The sequence below is a fragment of the Triturus cristatus genome, chromosome 2_1, assembly GCF_964204655.1.
Source record: "Triturus cristatus chromosome 2_1, aTriCri1.1, whole genome shotgun sequence".
In the NCBI taxonomy this organism is placed as follows: Eukaryota; Metazoa; Chordata; class Amphibia; order Caudata; family Salamandridae; genus Triturus; species Triturus cristatus.
The window spans coordinates 88,216,881-88,238,058 of NC_140581.1; the positions used below are offsets into that span (position 1 = coordinate 88,216,881).

Sequence of the window (21,178 nt, forward strand, 5' to 3'; positions counted from 1 at the left end):
TTCAGGGGTTCTATCCTGCAACTGGGCGTCCAGGTCAGGGGGGACACCCTGAACCTGGCCCTCCAACCTAGGGTCTAAACCCTTCATTTGAGCCGGGGTGCAGAGGCGAGCACTCCCTCCCTCTGCACCCCCTTCCAGATGGCTGTCCCCTCCCAACTGGAGTGGTACCCCTAGAAGCAACCTGGGTCAGGACACTGATTGATTACTGTTGTCCCACCCTCCAGGTCAGACAACACCTGACCCTGGCTTCCCAACCCTGGGACCAACCCATGCGGTTGAACGCTCGCCTAGCGCACCAGGACTTCCCGGGGAGCATGCATGCCCCCCCTAAGGGTGACACATAACTCATGTGTCGTGTGACAGTCTGCCTGGCGCTGATCTCCTGACCCCTGTCCATCTGACAGTGCATGAAGATCCCCCAGGACAGAAGTGGTGTCACCATGGTCATTCACTGGTGACGCAGCCCTTCTTGCTGGCCCCTGACCCACTGGTTTTTCTACTGGGGACTCTTTCCCCCTCTTACCCCTCAATCTGGACTTCTGCACCCTCCCAACTGGAGCGGTACTGCCAGACACCAGAACTGATGGAGGCCTACTTACAGACACTTCCCGTTCAGACTCTAGGGGATCCCGCACAACGGGCAGTCCCTCCGGACAGACTAGGCTCCCCACCTGGTGTTCCCTCAAAGAACCATCCAAGCTCTGAGACTGAGGTTGGGCACTACCGGAACATAACCCATTCTCACTCCTTCCCCTTAAAGACAGGACGTGAGGCCCTACACGCCTCTCACTACTACAGGACCTAGTTGGGCTTCTCTGAGCCACTTCCACCACACTGGGTTTGAAGATACCTGGACCACTCCTCTTGGGATCACTTCCCAATGCCTTTCCAGACCCTCTGGACTCCACCAAAAGGTCTGCCTCCAATGTGAGCTCCCTGCGGTCAGAGAACTCACTCTCCAACAGGTGTTGGCATAGCTCTGGAAAACAGGGACTTACAATATGCTCTCCCACAATTGAATCACACAGCCCCCTAGCAGGGTTAACCAAACTATCCTTCACCTTACCATCCAGCGCCTCACACACATACTCCACACCACTCTCCTGAGACTGGCAAGACAGCATCCGACTGTCTCTGTCACACAACCTACACTCTTCTGGGTGGTCTTCACACTCGCATACCAGGACTTCAATTTTGGGGGAACCCCTCTCCCTGCACCTCTCATCTAGAGTCAGTAGAGTGTCCCTCCCACCACTAGGAGCATGAACCCCTGCACCAGTTACCCTATTCCCTTCAGGGATACTGCGCACTACTGGAGCTACCTCATGCCCTTGAACCTCCTGGTGTATGTCAACCCCCTCCTTCAAGTTAGGTGCCACATCTCTGGGTGTGTGTACTACTCTCTCAGTACTAGAATATTCAATATTGCTGCCACCATCTGAGCTGGATTCCTCCTCCCACTCAGCAAAGCTCAATCTCTGAGCTACACACATTTCTTGTTGCTGGGCTGAGACACTCATGGCCTCAAGCCTCTCGAGCTCCATATCCAATTTCCTCATTATCAAGTCATGCTCCATTAGCATTTTCTTTTCTTCCAGAGCCAGCTTCTTGCTTTCTAGCTCCAATTGGCTTTTTACTTCCAGCTCTGCCAACTTCATTTCATGATCCCTGCTGGCCTGTCTGTCTGCCAGCTCCTCTGGCGACAGGCCTCTGCCAAAACTGTGAACGCTCTCTGCTGGTTTCAATGGTGTAACTTCCTCAGTTGCATCCCTTGATTCAATCCAGGCTTTCAGCGCCTTCTAGAGATCTGATTTGTTCTTGCATCCTGCATGTGGAACCTTTAGCTTCCTGCAGAAGTGCTTGAGTTCTGATCTCTTGTAGCTATCCAGTTTTGACTCATCCCATTCCATTCCTACTATTTCAGAGGTTTCAGAGACTGTTTTCTCAATGCTGTTTGGGCCAGGCATGACTCCAAACATAAGGGATCTTCTTTCTTGGCAGGAATAAATAAAAAGTTCTGTGGCTTAATCTACTGGACTGTCCTCACTGTGCAATGGCTAGTAATCACTGCGCAGACACCAAAAATGCAAATCCGTAGATCCTCACCGCTGCCACCAATGTTAGAATCCGGGGTCTCTGGTTGGCGCAGGTATGCACTTGCGACAAGCAGGGTCTCTTTCCTCTAAGTCAGGGCGAAGGATTACTCTAAGAAAAAAAACCCTGCTCACCCTCTAGGTAACGTGCTGCGAGCAGTCAGGCTAGATTCCAGAGGGCATTAGGTTAAGCATTCAAGGCGTCCCACAATAACCACCAACCCACCACACAGAGACACAAGGCTGTATTTTCTAAAAATAAAGTTCTTTATATAAAGTTCTTTAAGCAGGCTTTAAAAATACAGTTCTTCACTTTAAAATGAGGTTCCAGTTACTTGTAGTTATTTTCAGGGAGTCCACAGTTCTCAAAATGGTCACTTTTGGTGCAATCTGTACCTTCTGGGGGCCTGTACGCCTCGTAGGGCCGTCTGTACGCTTCGTACCAGTTTTTGGACGCGTTGTGCCGTTTCTCATGCTTCCCGCGTGAGCACGCGTACTAGGACTCAAGCAGTACGGACCGTACCTTCGTAGGTACGCGTCGTACGAGTCCGGTACGTCTCTTGCCACACCTCACGCTTCCCGCATGAGCAACGTGTATATCTTTAAAGCAGGACCGACCGTACAGGGCAGTAACGCACCGCACGAGCTGGGGACGAACCGCACCAACCCTCACGCTTCCCGCGTGAGTCACGTAGCGGTACGATAGCGCAGTACGGACCGTACACAGGAAAGTACGGTTCGTATGACGGCGCTTGGGCTCACAGTACCTTATTTCTTGGGGGCAATGTTCGTGGCGGCCTCAGAAGTCCATAGAGGGGCGTCCCACGTCGCGTTGCAGTCCCGCTTGGGCAGTGGACGACGATGCTTCGTGGGGCGCTTCAGGACGTCGCAGCCCACCTCGGGGGTCAGAAGCAGGAGGGGCAGCTCAGGGGTGATTTCTCAGCGCGGCGCGCTGACAGCTTCGTCCAAAATCGGCGAACCAGTGCGCCGCCGGTCCTCACAGTGGTCTCTACGGCCAGGGGGTCGCAGAGGCTCGGCGCTTGGGCACAGGCAGTCTCTTCCTTACGTTGCGAGCTCCGGCTTAGGGGGGCAGTTGTTTACTTTTTCTCAGGCCAGGCAGGGCAGGCCTTCACGGTGCGCACAGCAGCACAATCGATTCAGGAGTCGCGTTGCTCAGCGAGAGGGGGCACACAGGTTCTCTGGGGTCAGCGTTGCAAATCCAACCACAGCAGCTTCCTCTTCTTCCAGGGGAGGGCAGCGCCCACTGTTCCTGGGGCGCAGTTCAGGGGGCAAGTTCACAAGCAAGCCCTTGGAGATTGTTTTAAAAGCACAAATTGAATTTCAAAGTCTTTCTCAGTCTTTTCCTCCTCTCCTTCAGCAGCAAGGCACCCACCACAGGCCAGTCTCTCAGGCTTAGAGACAGTACTCCTCCATGCAGCTTTCCCAGGTCCTTCTCTTCGGGCAGAGGTTCTTCTTGGCGCAAACAGGATCTGATTTCTTAGGAGCAGGGCTCCTTCTTTTATAGCAAGTTTCTTTTGTTCTTTGTCGCCAGGGGGCCTGTGCCTGGTTCAGTCCGGTTCTGGAGCACTTTGTTGTGGTGACTCTGCTCTATCCTTTCAGCGCAGAGGGCAGAGACATCAGCCGCTCCACAGGGGGTGGAGCCAGCATTGTGATGGCAGAGCACAGGTCTAATCAGAGTCAAGGTGTACTCCTCCCACCCATCCTGGTGTAATCTCTCTACCCACCACCTGGCAGCCAGCCTGTCTCCTGGAATTCCCCAGCCCTCCCCCTCACTGAAACTAGGCAGCACACACACACACAAAGCAGAGGCGGACTGAAATCGCTAAGCAAGTAAATACTAACTTTCTAAAAGTAGTATTTACAAACACAGGATATTAAAATAAACTTTACTAAAAGAAGTCTTTTATTATTCTGAGTTCAGGCATACTAAACTTGACTTTCTACCATGCTCTCTGAGTCCGCTGGGATTACAGCGTGTAGTAATTCCAGCAGCCCATTCTGGCCTATGGAGAGCAGGTAGCCTTCAATAGTGAAAAACGAAAATGGCTGTAATTCACTATTAGGCCATGCCATACACATCAGGGCATGTCCTACCTTATGCCTACAATGCACCCTGCCCTTGGGCCTACCAGAGGGGTGACTAATATGTAGTTAAAGGAAGATTTGGGGATTGGCAAGTAGGTGCACTTGCGCAATCAGCATGACAGTACCAGCCTGCATGCAGGTTCTGCAGTGGCAGACCTTAGACACATTTTGCTAGGCCGCTTGTGTTGGTGGCACAACCAGTGCTGCAAGCCCACTAGCAGCATTTGTATTTACAAGCCCTGGCCCTCCTGGTGCACTTTACTAGGGGCTGATAGTAAACCAAATAAGCCAAACATGGACACCAATCAATGTATACATTTAACCATAGGGAGAGCATATGCACCTTAGCACTGATCAGCAGTGGTAAGGTGCCCAGAGTCATAAAACAGCCAACAACAGGTCAGAAAAAATACAGGAGGAAGGCAAAAAGTTTAGGGATGACCCTGCAGAAAGGGCCAAGTCCAACAATGGGGAACGGAGTGATAGAACAGCAAGAACGAGATGGGGACAGAGTGATAGAACAGCGAGAAAGAGGCGGGGAACAGAGTGATAGACCAGCTAGAAATAGACGGGGACAGAGTTATACAACAGCAAGAAAGAGGCGGGGAGGGGGACAGAGTTATAGAACAGCAAGAAAGAGGCGGGGAACAGAATGATAGAACAGCGAGAAAGACGGGGACAGAGTGATAGAACAGTGAGAAAGAGACTGGGGAACAGACTGATGGAACAGCGAAAAAGAGATGGGACAGAGTGATCGAACAGCGAGAAAGAGAGGGGGGAAAAAAGTGATAGAACAGCGAGAAAGAGATGGGGGAACAGAGTGATAGAACAGCGAGAAAGACCGGGGGGACAGAGTGACAGACCAGCTAGAAAGAGACGGGGGGAAAAGAGTGATAGAACAGTGAGAAAGAGATGGAGGGTGTGAGAAGTTGGTCTGGTATATGTTGTCCACTAGTTAAAGTGGGCACCTTGCACCAGTCCAAACGACCCTTATTGATGATTAGGTTAAAGACAACCTTTATTGAAAGCTATCCTTGTAGTAGCTATGGAGAGCAGCCTTCAGGCTAAGTCTCGAAGGAATGTAAAGCAGCTTGGTTTACCAGATTATAACCTCCTGAATGACCAAATGAAAGGAGAATCACACAAGGAATATATAAAATATATCTATTTATTACTAAACACTCTCTACTAACTGCTTTATGAGATTAGAGAACAAGGTACACAATATTAAAGCACTAGAACAACAGTAACTAGCACAATACACAGTGGGCTCCAGGGAGAGACCAAACCATATACTAAGAAAGTGGTATAACAACCACGACTTGACTAGACAGTGCCTAGAGCAAGTGGAATCACTGGGACCCCAAGGAACCACCCAAGGTAGTGACACAGGGGACCCACGGAGGCCGGGTGCAGTGTGATAACACAGCCGCGAGCTCCGTATAACTCTATGGGAAAGTCGCAGTTTGCATTTTAAAGATTAAGGAAACTTAGGAGTGGACTTCCAGCAAACCCTTTGGAACATGGAAGGTTCTAAGGCAAGCAACCTTGAGAGTACCGGGGTACCCGTGTTACCTATATCAGAGCAGCCGGGAGCATAGGGGTCAAGTGGTGTCGCAAACGCTCGTTGATTTCAATGGCGTGATGCGAAGAAGTACTGCTGCCGGGAAGATGAGAGGTGTCAGGTGTGGTCCAAGCCTGGATCCGAGCTGAGAAGAACCTGAAAGCAGAGGGGACAGAGTCTGGTTCACTTCACAGTGACCAGGGGCACGATAGACGAATGCCCACTGATGTTGGGTGTTTCAAGCGAGAAGAGGTGAAGCTTGCCTCTGCAGCAACGGGGACCAGGAGACGTCGACGATGACCAAAGTCCGGAGGTGAGCAGTCCCACGAACGATGTCGAGTGCTGGGGGATCAGTGTCCGGATTGAACACCAACAAGTCTTGGCAACTGCAACCCACGCAGTCAGAGGAAAGATGATTCGATGAGGACCAGCAAGGTCCAGGGGACTCTCCAAGCTATGGAGAGTCAGGGCACGTATGGAGCAACCAGGAAAGCCCACGGAAAGTCAAAATTACCTTCACCGGGACCCACAGGTCGACGGACCAGGGATCGCAAAGGGACCTCGAGCTGGATCACAAAATACCAGCACAGGGAACACTCGTGGAGTGTAGGCCGGAAATATTCAGTGGAAATACTGCTCTGGGTCAGGACTACAAGTAGCCCAAAGCACAGCCTCAGGGGTCGCCAAAAAGCATATGCTGCTGCAAATGTACACGGTGCACAGGGGTTCAGGTTGCACGGTCCCCACGAGGGATACGGGCCTCAGAATTGCTGAGGGCACAGATCAACCTCAGAGACCTCGGGAACCCACCTCCTGTGTTGCAGAAATCTTCGGAGTCCTCAGGAGCTTCGGAGATGCAAACCGGTCAGATGCGTTTAAGGTGCCTTCCATGCAGGGGAGTAACATCTTTATTCCAAGGGAGATTCTTCAGTCATCCAGCGTCATGCAGATCGTTGAAGTACTTTGTTTCTGTGGCAGAGTTTAGTCCAGGTAAAATCTAAAGTCCTGTAGTCAGGGGTTCCTACTTTATACCCAAGGAAGGGGTGGGACAAACTCTGGGGACCCACCTATGGGAGGGTCAGGACAGAGGGGTGACTACACCCATGTCTTTTGTCCAGTTTCGCCCCAGAGCAGGAACAAATGGCTCCTGCAACCGGTTTGCGCTGGACTATGCACAGGGACTCCAAATGTGCCCCTAGTGCAGACATCAAAGCCCTCTCAGAGTGCACCCACCCAGCCCCAATATACTAAAGCCTGTCTGGGAGATGGTCACACCTTCCTGTGACAGGAAACCTATTGTCAAGCCTTCCCCTGCCGGAGTTTTGTGCAACAGCGGGAGGGCAGGCACCGTGTCTGTGGCTGGCAGCATCCATTTTGTGATGCCAGGTTCTGTAAAGCTGGTACCGCGTGTACCGGTGTTGCATATCTCCCTTTAGGAGGGTGGAATCATACCTCCCGCACCAGTTACTGGTGTGGAGGTATGATTCTAAGGTGTTTGACACCAAACACGACATGTTTCCATGCAGCAGTTTTAAAGTTAGCATTTACCTCGAGGTTATAGTGCACTTAAGTATATATGGTTGGCTGCATCACAAACAACCCCAGAATATAGGTTCCGAAGGCTATAGAGGGGCTTTGCTCATGCAGGTGCACCCTCTCACATAAAACCCAGCACCCTGCCTTCAGGATTGACAAGGCCTGCCGAACAAGTTACTTACCTTCGGTAACGATGTATCTGTAAGAAACATTAGTTAGTTAGATTCCTCACCTTAGAATATCCCCAGGCGTCAGACTGGATCCGGAAGATTTTTCGTCAGCAATACCCCTTGCGCGTCGCTAGGCGTCGTCTGCGGCTCCGCGTCCGTCGTTGGCGTCGTGCGCCGGAATGACGACGTCGGAATACTTAGACGCCGCCCTCGCGCGCTGACGTCAGTTCTTGTACATAGCCTTCCGCGCCAGGAACGCAGAGCCATGCAAGATACCGACACTGGTGCCAAAAAATTCTAGGGCCCTGAAAGGGATAGCCTTAACCCTAGATGTCAGTTCGCAGAACGGGGAGGATGGGTGGGTCGGTGAGGAATCTAACTAACTAATGTTTCTTACAGATACATCGTTACCGAAGGTAAGTAACTTGTTCATCTGAAAGAAACACGTTAGTAAGATTCCTCACCTTAGAATAGATACCCAAGCAATACCAACCCCGGTGGTGGGTCTGCAAACCAAGATCACACCAGAAAGTCCTGGAGGACAGAACGGCCAAAGAAGCCATCCCTCCGGACTTGGCTGTCTAGGCAATAATGCCTGGCAAACGTGTGCAGCGAAGCCCACGTTGCCGCCTGACAGATGTCTTGCAAAGGGACTCCCCGTCCCAAAGCAGTAGTAGCCGCTGTGGCCCGAGTAGAATGGGCGCGCCAAGGAATAACAGATTTTTATACACAAAACGACCCACCGGGAGATGGTCCGTTTGTGTACAGCTTTTCCCTTCTTTGCACCCACGTATCCAACGAAAAGCTGGTCGTCCACTCGGAACTGTTTAGTGTGGTCCAAATAAAAGGAGAGCGCACGTTTTGGGTCCAGACGGTGGAGCCGCTCTTCCTCTTTGGAAGGATGCAGAGGCGGAAAGAAGGTGGGCAAGGTGACAGATTGCCCAAGATGAAAGGGGGTCACCACTTTCGGTAGAAAGGAAGGACGAGGCCGAAGGACAACCTTGTCCGGATGAACAGATAGAAAAGGAGGCTTCGACGATAGAGCCTGGAGCTCACTCACCCGTCTAGCCGAGGTGATGGCTACCAGGAAAGCAGTCTTAAGAGTTGGAAGACGAAGAGGACAATTGTGAAGAGGCTCAAAGGGAGCGCACATCAGGAATGTCAAGACAAGATTCAAGTCCCACTGAGGCATTACAAAAGAGACAGGAGGGAACGTGTGAGTAATGCCTTTAAGAAAGCGTGACACTACAGGGGACTTGAAAAGAGAGGGCTGATCTGGAAGCCGTAAGAAGGCAGAGAGAGCAGCAAGATAACCTTTCAAGGTGCCCAGGTCAGAGCCCTGCCGGGCCAAAGAAAGAAGAAAGAGGAGAACCTCAGAAAGAGGGGCGGAAAGGGGATCCACAGCCTTTGCTGTGCACCATGCCACAAATTTGTTCCACCGGCAGGCGTATACCGTCTTTGTGGAGGGACGCCTGGCTGCCAGAATGATATCACAGACTTCAGGAGGCAAGTCAAATGACATCAACTGCCGCCGCTCAATCTCCACGCATGGAGGTGGAGGCTGGACAGGTTCGGGTGTAGGACCGTCCCCTGCTGCTGCGACAGAAGATCCTCCCGAAGGGGCAGACGTATCGGAGGATCGGTCAACATACTGAGTAGCTCGGGATACCAGTACCTTTGTGCCCAATCCGGAGCCACCAAGATGACTTGGGCCCGGTCGCGCTTGATCTTCTTCAGCACTCTGGGCAGAAGTGGTATAGGCGGAAAGGCGTACAACAGACCGCAACTCCACTCGCGACGAAAAGCGTCGCCGAGCGAGTGCCGTCTTGGAAATTCCAACGCGCAGAACTGCTGACATTGCGCGTTCTCGTCGGTGGCGAATAGATCTAACCAAGGCTCTCCCCACTGCTGAAAGAGACCTTGCGCCACCTCGGAGTCCAGACGTCATTCGTGATCCATCATGCACCGGCGGCTGAGTTCGTCTGCTCTGGCGTTCAGAGAGCCCGCCAGATGTTGAACCACCAGGGTGATGCCCTGGTGTTCCAGCCATGTCCAGAGGCGCAGAGCCTCCTGACAAAGGGTCCACGACCCCACCCCGCCCTGTTTGTTGCAATACCACATGGCGGTGGTGTTGTCCGTGAACACCTGCACGACACTTCCCCGGACAGAGGGAAGGAAGGCTTTCAGTGCAAGTCGGATCGCTCTCAGCTCCAACAAGTTGATGTGGAGGCGAGACTCCGCCGGAGACCAGAGGCCTCTGATCTCCGCCTCTCCCATATGGCCACCCCATCCCAGGAGGGACGCATCCGTCACTACGACATGCTCCGGTAGGGGTAGGGAGAGACTCTTGCCCGTGACCCAATCGCGGTCCGTGAGCCACCACTGCAACTGCTGTGCAGTGCCCTCCGAGATCAAGACATGGTCGGACAGGTTGCCGTGATGCTGGGCCCACTGAAACTTCAGGTCCCACTGCAGAGCCCGCATGCGCCGCCTGGCGTGATGCACTAGTAGGATGCAGGAGGCCATCAGCCCCAGAAGCCGCAACACTAGTCTGACCGAAACCCAGGATAGAGGCCGAAAGATGGGAATCAGGGCCTGTATATCCCGGACCCGCTGTTCCGGTGGATGGACCCGGAACTGCGCCGAATCGAAAACCGCTCCGATGAAGAGGAGCTTCTGAGAGGGGCTCAGGTGTGACTTCGGCACGTTGATGGAAAACCCCAGCAAATGCAGGAGATCCGCCGTAGTCTGGAGGTGGGAGACGACTGCCTGGGGCGAGCCCGCCTTCAACAACCAGTCGTCGATATAGGGGAAGACTGGAACCCCTGATCTGCGCAGATGAGCTGCGACCACCGCCATCACTTTCGTGAACACCCGAGGGGCACTGGTAAGGCCGAAGGGGAGCACGGTGAACTGAAAGCGCTCCTGACCCACCGTGAACCGCAGGTAACGCCGGTGGGCCAGCAGGACGGGGATGTGGAAATATGCGTCCTGCAAGTCCAACGCTACCATCCAGTCTCCAGGGCCGAGGGCAGCTAGAACCTGAGCCAAAGTTAACATTTTGAACCGTTCCTTTTCGGAGGAAGGCATTGACGTTCCGGAGGTCCAAGATAGGGCGTAGGCCCCCTTTGCCCTTCTTGGGAACCAGAAAGTAGTGGGAATAACAACCACGACCTACTTCTGGGCTCGGAACGCGCTCGACGGCCCCCTTGGCCAAGAGGGCCGAAACTTCCTCGTGGAGAAGATTCAAATGATCCCCCGAGATACGGTGGTGCTGCGGTGGCATGGCTGGAGGGGCCTGAAAGCTCGGACTAGGAAGGCTTTGAGGCGGATGCTGCCGGGGTGGATGTGGACTGACCGCGGAAACCACGTCCGCGACCGCGTGCAGGTTGGTCCTGCGGCCGGTGGCTAGGCGGACGTGAGGAGGTGCCCCTTCCTTGGCCACGAAAGGAGCGAAAAGCGGAAGTTTGTGGCCGCGGGGCCGAGAGGCCCAAGGACGTGGCTGTAGCCCGAGAGTCCTTGAAGCGAGCCAGCGCACTGTCCGCTTTCTCACCAAAAAGGCGAGCGCCATCAAAAGGCATGTCCATGAGGGTGCTCTGGACATCCCCTGTAAAGGACGTGGACCGCAGCCAGGCGTGACGTCGAAGCGCCACCGTGGTAGAAATCGCCCTACCCAGCGAGTCCGTAGTGTCATAGTGTCAAGCTCACATCGGATTGCATGGCGCGCTGCATCTCTCCCATCGGCCAGGGCCGAGGAAAGCCGCGCCCGGGCCTCCTCCGGGCACAGTGGCAGCACGTCCTCCACCGCATCCCACAGAGAGTGGGAATAACGGTCCAAGAGACAGGCGGTGTTCAAAGACCGCAGGCCCAAACTGAGCGAAGAGAACAGCTTCTTACCAAACTGTTCCAGTCTCTTGGAATCCCGGTCCGGAGGAGCGGACGGGAAGGAGGATTGGGAGGTAGAGGCCTGGATAACCAGACTCTCGGGGGTGGGGTGTTGGGACAGAAAACTGGGGTCGCCCGGAGCAGGGCGGTGGCGCCTGGCAACGTTCCTATCCACAGGAGGGACTGTGGAGGGCTTGGACCAGGTGCCCTGCAGAACGTCAGTGAGGGCCTCATTGAATGGCAGCAGAGGCTCAGTGGAGCATGCGGCAGACTGAAGCACCTCAGTGAGGATGTTAGTCCTCACAGCCACGGCAGGCAGCTCGAGCCCAAGGGCTTCGGCCGCCTTGCGCAGCACCACAGAAAAGGCTGCACCCTCCTCAAAAGCCACAGTCGGAAGAGAGATGAATCCAGTGTCTGGTGAGGTATCCAACCCACTGGCCTCCCCCAGTTCATCTGCCTAGTCCTGTGCAAGTTGGCTCTGAAGGGCCATAGGGTCATCAGACCCCTCCCAGTCGCCCCCGTCATCCGATTCCTGGTAAACAGGAGGAATGATCGGAGCCGGTCGATAGACAATATGTGTCTCTAGCGGCGTGGGATGCGGCGTCGGGCGGCGCCGCATCGGCGTCGGGACCGGACAGGGGCTGAACCGGGGATCGACGTCGACCGGAGTCGGCGTCGGAGGTGGTATCGGTGTCGGCGCCGGCGGAGGAGGCGTATATAGGTCGACCGGCATCAACGGGGGCCCAGGCTCGGGCCCCTCGGGGACCGTCGGGGCCGGAGCCTCCAACGGCGCCGGAGCCGCCGGCATGCGAGGTCGCCCAGTCGAGTCCGCAGGGCCCGAAGGCCCGCCAGCGAGCGTCGACGGCGGGGCCAGGTTCCTCATAGCCGAGAGAAAGGCACTGACCTCCGCCGGCGTCGCGTCAGTCCCAGGGACCGTCGGGTATGGGGACTTGCGCGGCGCCTGCCGCTCCTGCGGAGCCGCGGGGCTGGAACCACCCGGACCCTCGGCCGAGTCGCGCGACCGGCGAGGGAAGTTCGAAGAGCGGTGTCGCGTCTTGGACTTCTTGGAGTGCCTCGACTTACCCGAAGACTTCGAGCCAGACGAGTGACGGTGTCGAGTGACCGATCCTTGGACCTCCTCCTGGACCGGGATCGAGAGCGACGCGGAGCCGAGTGGCGAAGCTCGTGAAGCTTGCGGGACCGCTCCCGCCTAGCTTTCGAGGTCAGGGCCATACAGTCGGAGCACGATGCCGCGTCGTGGTCGAGGCCCAAGCAGTACAGGCACCGGCGGAGATGATCGGTCACCGACATCAGTCGGTGACAGTCGTCGCAGGCCTTGAAACCAGGCATCCTACCGGCACCAGAGTCGAGAAAAAAGTTAGTCAAAAATTGACTAAAGGGGTAGCTCTCCCGGATCTGCGCTTACTGGCGCGGAAAAAAGAAGAACTGACGTCAGCGCGCGAGGGCGGCGTCTAAGTACTCCGACGTCATTCCGGCGCACGACACCGACAACGGACGCGGAGCCGCAGACGACGCCTAGCGACGCGCATGGGGTATTGCTGACTAAAAATCTTCCGGATCCAGTCTGACGCCTGGGGATATTCTAAGGTGAGGAATCTAACTAACATGTTTCGTTCAGATATAGGGGTGACTGATAGGTTTATATGTGCAGTGATATGGAGCAAATATAGTGAACCTATATCTAAGTAAGGGGTGCATGCACCACCTTACACAGGCTGCTGTAGCAGACCTGTTGTTTCATTTTTAATGGTCTCGCAGTGGTGGCATAATACATGCTGCAGCCTCTGGGGTACCTATGCCCTGGGTACATAGTATACCATATACTAGGGACTTATAAGGGTACCCCAGAATCCAATCTGGAGTGTACCTAAAGTACATGCAATCAATTTAGCGAAGAAAGCAGCTAGGCTGGGGTCCTGGATAGCAGGATCCCAGCCAGACTAAGTCGAAAACAGTGAAACATCAGCAAAAAGTGGGGGTAACTATAAGAAGCAGATCCTACTCTCCTATAGAGGGAACAGAGAGATAGAACAGGGAGAAAGAGACGAGGGTACAAAGTGACAGAACAGCGAGAAAGAGACAGGGAAAAGAGTGATCGAACAGCGAGAAAGAGAGGGGGGAACAAAGTGATAGAACAGAACGAAAGTGACGGGGGAACAGAGTGATAGAACAACGAGAAAGAGACGAGGGAACAGAGTGACAGAACAGCGAGAAAGACAGGGGAAGAGTGATAGAACAGCGAAAAAGAGAGGGGGTACAGAGTGATAGAACAGCGAGAAAGACAGAGGGGGCAGATTGACAGAACAGTGAGACAGAGTGATAGAACAGTGAGAAAGAGACGGGGACAGAGTGACAGAACAGCGAGAAAGAGATGGAGGGGACATAGTGATAGAACAGCGAGAAAGAGACGGGGGAGAGAACATAGTGTTAGAACAGCGAGAGACGGGGCGGTGTGTTAAGTAAGGGAAAGTGGTTGATTTGAACGTTTTTGCCTTGCTTTTGATTTGGAGTCCAGCCCTGATGCATGCATCAAGGATTTATTCATATAATTAAGCACTAAGATTATGGAAACAAGGCTGCACCAGTTAGACTAAAAGAGACAGGCTCATGATTTCAGAGATTTCAACATTTCAAAATCAATTCATAAAATGACCAGTCAAACTGGAAAGCTATTTAGAAAGACATACCCCAAAATTTGAAGCAGAGAAGCGGTCGGAGGCTGACACGTTGGTGGAGGCGGTGGTGTGGGCATAGTAGGCGTTGATGTTGGCTAGTAGAGTGCTCATCACAGCTGGCACACCGGGACACATGTACTTGGATGACAGACATGCAAAGTGCCTGCAAAAATCACAAGTTGTTAATGGCCCTTCTAGAGACGTAGTAGAAGTTTAACAATAAGACATTTCACTGGCTAAAATAAGAAAATATGGGAGAAGAGTCACTCCAATGCTAACACATCTTTAGAATTGTAAAGGAGGCCACTTAATGATACAAATATCACAACTCACTCCTGTGCTGAACCAAACCCAAGCTCTTGAACCTAGGTACTCTGCCACGGGGACCACCAATGTTAGGAATATTTTGTTCCACCTCTACACCCCCTCTTACACACACTCAGTAGAAAATAAAGAACTGATCTCTGTCCATTGATGAACAAGTTACTTACCTTCGGTAACGATATATCTGTAAGAAACATTAGTTAGTTCGATTCCTTACCTTAGAATATCCCCAGGCGTAAGGCTGGATCTGGAAAGATTTTTTGTCAGCAATACCCTTGCGCGTCGCTAGGCGTCGTCTGCCGCTCCGTGTCCGTCGTCGGCGTTGTGATCGCCGGGATGACGTCGTCGGAGTACTTAGACGCTGCCCTCGCGTGCTGACGTCAGTTCATGTACATAGAGTCCCGCGCCTGGAACGCAGAGCCATGCAAGAAACCGACACTGGTGCCATGAATCTAGGGCCCTGAAAGGGATGACTTTAACCCTAGATATCAGTTCGCAGACCGGGGAGGATGGGTGGGGCGGTAAGGAATCTAACTAACTAATGTTGCTTACAGATATATCGTTATGTTATGTTAGTAAAACTTATATAGTGCACGGTTACCCCTGAGGTGTCCGGACGCTTGCTACAGTCCTCCCAACAAACGGTTCAGGCCAGAAAATTAGAACAGCCATGTTTTGAGCGCTTTCCTAAATGATAATAGATCCTTAGAGTTTCTCAAGCTAAAAGGTAGCTCATTCCAGGCCTTAGCTGCCCCCGCAAAAAAACTTCTACCACCCCATCTAGCTCTCTTTGTAATGGGTAGTTTTGCTCCTAAAGAGCGTAACTATCTTCCTGGCACATACCACTGAAATTGTTGTTTCAGATGAAGTGGGCCTATGTCCTGAAGTGCTCGGAAAACTAAGCAGAGGGATTTAAAAATAATTCGCTTCTTTACCGGCAACCAGTGAAGTTTTTTTATTGAGCCAGAAATAGAGGCAAATTTCGAAGTTCCAGTAAGCAGCCTAGCTGCTGAATTCTGGAGCATCTGAAGTTTTTGTAGGTTGCACTCCTGCATATTCAAATAAAGACTGTTACAATAATCAAGTCTCGACATAATCAAGGCCGTAAGGTAAGTAACTTGTTCATCTGAAAGAAACACATTAGTTAGATTCCTTACCTTAGAATAGATACCCCAGCAATACCAACCCCGGTAGTGGGTCTGCAAACCAAGATCACACCAGGAAGTCCTGGAGAACCGAACGGCCAAAGAAGCCGTCTCTCCGGAATTGGCTGTCCAGGCAGTAATGCTTGGCAAACGTGTGCAGCGAGGACCACGTTGCTGCCTGACAAATGTCCTGCAGAGGGACTCCCCATCCCAGGGCAATTGTAGCCGCTGTGGCCCGAGTTGAATGGGCCCTCAGCCTCATAGGAGGTTCCTCCTTAGCCAAGGAATAACAGGTCTTGATGCACAAAACGACCCACCGAGAGATGGTTCGCTTGTGCACCGCTCGCCCCTTCTTAGAGCCCACGTAGCCAACGAAGAGTTGGTCGTCCGCCCGGAACTGTTTCGTGCGGTCCAGATAGAAGGAGAGCGCAGGTTTGGGGTCTAGACGGTGGAGACGCTCTTCCTCTTTCGAGTGATGCGGAGGCGGAAAGAAGGTGGGCAATGTAACAGACTGGCCGATGTGAAAGGCAGTAACCACCTTAGGGAGAAAGGAAGGACGAGTCCTGAGAACAACCTTGTCCGGATGGACAGAGAGAAAAGGAGGTTTAGAAGAAAGAGCCTGGAGCCCACTCACTCTTCTGGCAGAGGTGATGGCAACCAGGAAAGCAGTCCTAAGAGTCAGAAGACGAAGAGAACAATTATGAAGTGGCTCAAAAGGAGCGCACATTAGATAGGTTAACACCAGGTTCAAGTCCCACTGAGGCATTATGAAAGGGACAGGAGGAAACATGTGAGTAATGCCTTTAAAGAATCTAGCAACAACAGGGGACTTGAAAAGAGAAGGCTGATCAGGAAGCCGTAAGAAGGTAGAAACAGCTAAAAGATATCCCTTGAGGGTGCCCAGAGCAGAGCCCTGCTGGGCCAGGGAAAGAAGAAAGAGGAGAACTTCAGAAAGAGGGGCGGAAAGGGGATCCAGAGCCTTTGCTGTGCACCATGCCACAAATTTGTTCCACCTGCAGGCGTATACCGTTTTAGTGGAGGGACGCCTGGCTGCCAGAATGACATCACAGACTTCAGGAGGCAAGTCAAATGGCATCAACTGTCGCCGCTCAATCTCCACGCATGGAGGTGGAGGCTGGACAGGTTCGGGTGGAGGACCGTCCCCTGCTGCTGCGACAGAAGGTCCTCCTGAAGAGGCAGTCGAATCGGGAGATCGATTGACAGACTGAGTAGCTCGGGATACCAGTATCTTCGTGCCCAATCTGGAGTCACAAGGATGACTTGGGCCCGGTCGCGCCTGCTCTTCTTCAGCACTCTGGGCAGAAGTGGTATAGGCGGAAAGGCGTACAACAGACCGCAACTCCACTCGCGCCAAAAAGCGTCTCCGAGCGAGTGCCGCCTTGGAAATTCCAAAGCGCAGAACTGATGACATTGCGCGTACTCTTCGGTGGCGAATAGATCTAGCCAAGGCTCTCCCCACTGCCGAAAGAGGCCTCGCGCCACGTCCGAGTTCAGACGCCATTCGTGATCCATCATGCACCGGCAGCTGAGTTCGTCCGCCCTGGCGTTCAGTGAGCCCGCTAGGTGTTGAACCACCAGGGTGATGCCCTGATGTTCCAGCCATGTCCAGAGGCGCAGAGCCTCCTGACAAAGGGTCCACAACCCCACCCCGCCCTGTTTGTTGCAATACCACATGGCGGTGGTGTTGTCCGTGAACACCTACACTACACTTCCCCGTACAGAGGGAAGGAATGCCTTCAGTGCAAGCCGGATCGCCCGCAGCTCCAATAGGGTGATATGGAGCCGGGACTCCGCCGGAGACCAGAGGCCTCTGATCTCCGCCTCTCCCATGTGGCCCCCCATTCCAGGAGGGATGCATCTGTCACCACTACGTGCTCCGGTTGGGGTAGGGAGAGGGATCTGCCACCGACCCAATCGCGGTCCGTGAGCCACCACTGCATTTGTCTTGCAGTGCCCTCCGAGATCAGGACGTGGTCGGACAGGTTGCCCCGATGTTGAGCCCACTGGAACTTCAGGTCCCACTGCAGAGCCCGCATCCGCCACCTGGCGTGATGAACCAGGAGGATGCCATTAGACCCAGCAGCCGCAGGACCATCCTGACCGAAACTCGGGATAAAGGCTGAAAGATCTGAATCAGAGCCTGAATATACCGAACCCGCTGTTCTGGAGGATAGACCCAAAATAGCGCCGAGTCCAGAACCGCTCCAATGCAAAGAAGCTTCTGGGAGGGACTCGGATGCGACTTCGGCATGTTGATGGAGAACCCCAGCAAATGCAGGAGGTCGGCCGTAGTCTGGAGGTGGGAGACCGCCTTCAACAACCAGTCGTCGAGATAGAGGAAGACTGGAACCCCTAATATGCGCAGATGAGTTGCGACCACCGCAATCACTTTCGTGAACACCCGAGGGGCACTGGTGAGGCCGAAGGAAGAGCATGGTAAACTGAAAGTGCTCGTGGCCTACCATGAACCGCAAGTAACGCCGGTGGGCCGGCAGGACGGGGATGTGGAAATAAGCGTCCTGCAAGTCCAACGCTACCATCTCCAGGGTCTAGGGCAGCCAAAACCTGAGCTAAGGTGAGCATCATGAACTTCTCCTTCCGCTCCTGAGGTCCAAGATAGGTAGGGCGTAGGCCCCCTTTGCCCTTCTTGGGAACCAGAAAGTAGTGGGAATAACAACCTCAACCTACGTCTGGGCCAGGAACGCGCTCGATGGCCCCCTTGGCCAAGAGGGCCATAACTTTCTCCTGCAGAAGTTGCAAGTGATCCCCCGACATGCGGTGGTGCTGCGGTGGCATGGCTGGAGGGGTCGCCTCGAAGGGGTGGGAGTAGCCCCTTCGGACGATTTGCAGCACCCACCTGTCCGACGTGATGGTATGCCAGTGGAACAGGTGATGGCGATCTCTGCCTCCCACTGGCGTGGAATGGGCCTGAAAGGTCGGACTAGGAAGGTTTTGAGGCAGATGCTGCAGGAGCAGATATGGGCTGACCGGCTCTCTGTACCCCTGCTCTGCCTCAGTGGAATCCACATCCGCGACCGCATTGAGGCTGGTTCTGCGGCCTGTGGCTAGATGGACGTGCGGGGGCGCCCCTTCCTTGGCCACGAAAGGGGCGAAAAGCGGAAGTTTGCGGGCGAGGGGGGCCGAGAGGCCCAAGGACTTGGCCGTAGCCCTGGAGTCTTTAAAGCGCTCCAGAGCACTATCCGCTTTGTCGCCAAAAAGGCAACGGCCATCGAAGGGCATGTCCATGAGAATGCTCTGGACATCCCCAGAGAAATTCGTGGATCTCAGGCAGGCATGACGACGAATCGCCACCGTCGTCGCAATCGCCCTACCTAGCGAGTCCGTGGTAGGATAGGATAGGATAGGATGTACATTTGTATAGCGCGAATTGCTGCCCGGAGGCGTCCAAGTGCTAGGAAAACCGAATACCTACAGCAGGCTTAGAAGGAGAATTAGGAATAAGATTAGCTAGATTGAGTGAAATAAATGGGTCTTTAGTTGTCTGCGGAAGGTTGAGAGGTTAGAATTAGCTCTAAGGTGCAGTGGGAGGGCGTTCCAGGCTCTAGCACCGTTGAAAGAGAAGGTCCTGCCTCCGGATCTCGATCTTTTTATTTTGGGGGTTTTTGCAAGAAATATTTGACTGGAGCGGAGGCTTCTGTTGGGCACATAATGGGTAATTAAGTCTTGGGTAATTTTAGGGCCAGTGCTCCAGAAGGCCTGGTGCGCAATGCACATGGCTTTAAACAGGACCCTCTGTCGCACCGGTAGCCAGTGGAGGGTAGTCAGGCCTGCTCTCACTGACTGTCTGCGGGGAAGGTCTAATAGAATGCGTGCTGCGCAGTTTTGAACTATCTGGAGCCTTCTGAGGGTGGATTCGGGGGCACCAAGATAAAGTATGTTGTTGAAGTCGAGTCGCGATTGAATTAAGCCTTGTATGGCAGTTTGTTTGGCATCCCAGGGAAGGAGGGGGAGGATTCTTTTCAGCATTTTCATGATGCCAAAGCAGGTGGCCGAAAGTTTTGTGGACTGCGTATTAAAGGACAGGGATCTGTCCAGCCACACTCCAAGGCTTTTAATGCTGTTTTTGGGAGTAGGTGGGGGGCCCAGACTGGGTGGCCATAAAGAGGGGGGAATGCTGGGGTCTGGGGAGCCCAGGATCCTCAGCTCCGTTTTGTCCCCATTCAGTTTTAACGAGGAAAGGGACATCCAGGTTTTCACTTCTTCAACGCACTCTCTAAGCCCGCCTGGAGCCGATGGAGTGGCTTCCTGAGTCATGGAGACCACCAGCTGCGTATCGTCCGCGTAGGAAATGATCTTGATCCCATACGGACGGACGACGTCAGCCAGTGGCCTCATGTACAAGTTAAAAAGTGCAGGGCTTAGAGATGATCCCTGAGGGACTCCACATTTCAAAGGTCTGCTGGCAGAGACAGAGTCGTCTTCAAACACACAGAAGGATCTGTCTTGGAGGAAAGATTTGAACCAAGACAAGGCTTTGTCTTCAATCCCAACCTGGGACATGCGATATAGCAGAGTGTTATGGCTAACCGTGTCAAAGGCCGCGCTGAGATCAAGGAGGATCACTGCCACTGATCCTCCTTGATCCAAGATCTTTCTCGCTTCCTCAGTGACCATAAGGAGTGCGGTCTCGGTCCCATGCTTGGGTCTGAAGCCCGTCTGGGTCGGGTCCAGTAGTTGGTGATCTTCCAGAAAAGTGATTAGTTGTTTATTAATATATTTTTCCAGAATCTTGCTGATCCATGGGAGCAGGGATACATTGGGGCGATAATTACTCAGATCATTAAGGTCCAAGTTGGGCTTCTTCACTAGAGCTCTGACCATAGCCTGCTTCCAGGCAGTCGGGACCACACTAGATGAAATGGAGGCGTTTAGGATGTCCTTAATTATAGGCAGAGTAGTTTGAGATGCTGCCATTATTATGTCTGGAGGTGCTGGGTCGTTGGGGGAACCAGATTTAACACTCCGTGCTAGGGGCTCAAGAGTAGCTAGCTCTAGTGGGGGGAAATGTGTTAATGTAGGTGAGTGAAGAGTGGGAGTCATGTGGGGACTGAGGTTGTTCGGTGGGAAAGCAGAGTAAATGGTATTTATTTTCTGGTGAAAGAATTCAGCGACGTCGTTACAATGGGTAGTGGACTTATCTGCCTGATCACAGGGGGACTGTTTGGTCAGTTTTTTTATGATCTTAAAAATTTCCTTAGGTTTAGATTTAGCAAGGGAGATTTTCTCCGAAAAGTAAGCGGCTTGGGTCGATTTTATCAACATTTTGTATTCCCTGATGGCTTCATGATAGAGATTTTTTTTTCCTAAGGAATAATCAGCTCGCCAGCTTCTTTCAGACTGCCTACAGCAGCGTTTTTTGGCTCTGAGATCTTCAGTATACCATGGGGCAGTTTTTTGAAGTCGTTTTAGTGTGATTTTTTTTTTGGGGAGAGCTACGTCTAGAGACTGAGTGATCCAATTAGAATAAGCCAGATTAGCAAGGTTAGGGTTATCTTTGATTAGCAAGTAAATTAGTCCATTTGTCGATTGCGAGGTTTGACCAAGCTCTAGTGAGTCTTGTGGTCGGTGTCAATTTAGAGGGTTTCAGTGCAGACCAACTGATAGGGATCAAAAAATG

At 53.0% G+C, this 21,178-nt stretch overlaps 1 protein-coding gene across 5 annotated transcripts in view; it reads right to left on the bottom strand.

Annotated features, from left to right (window-relative positions):
- Positions 1 to 21,178, bottom strand: part of UNC13B (unc-13 homolog B) — a 2,660,654-nt gene that overhangs the window by 862,281 nt on the left and 1,777,195 nt on the right. For all 5 annotated transcript variants that reach the window (XM_085628130.1, XM_085628129.1, XM_085628128.1 and 2 more), the window contains one exon: positions 14,063 to 14,213. In XM_085628130.1, the coding sequence (XP_085484256.1) occupies positions 14,063 to 14,213 (151 nt within the window). The remainder of the gene's footprint in view (positions 1 to 14,062; positions 14,214 to 21,178) is intronic.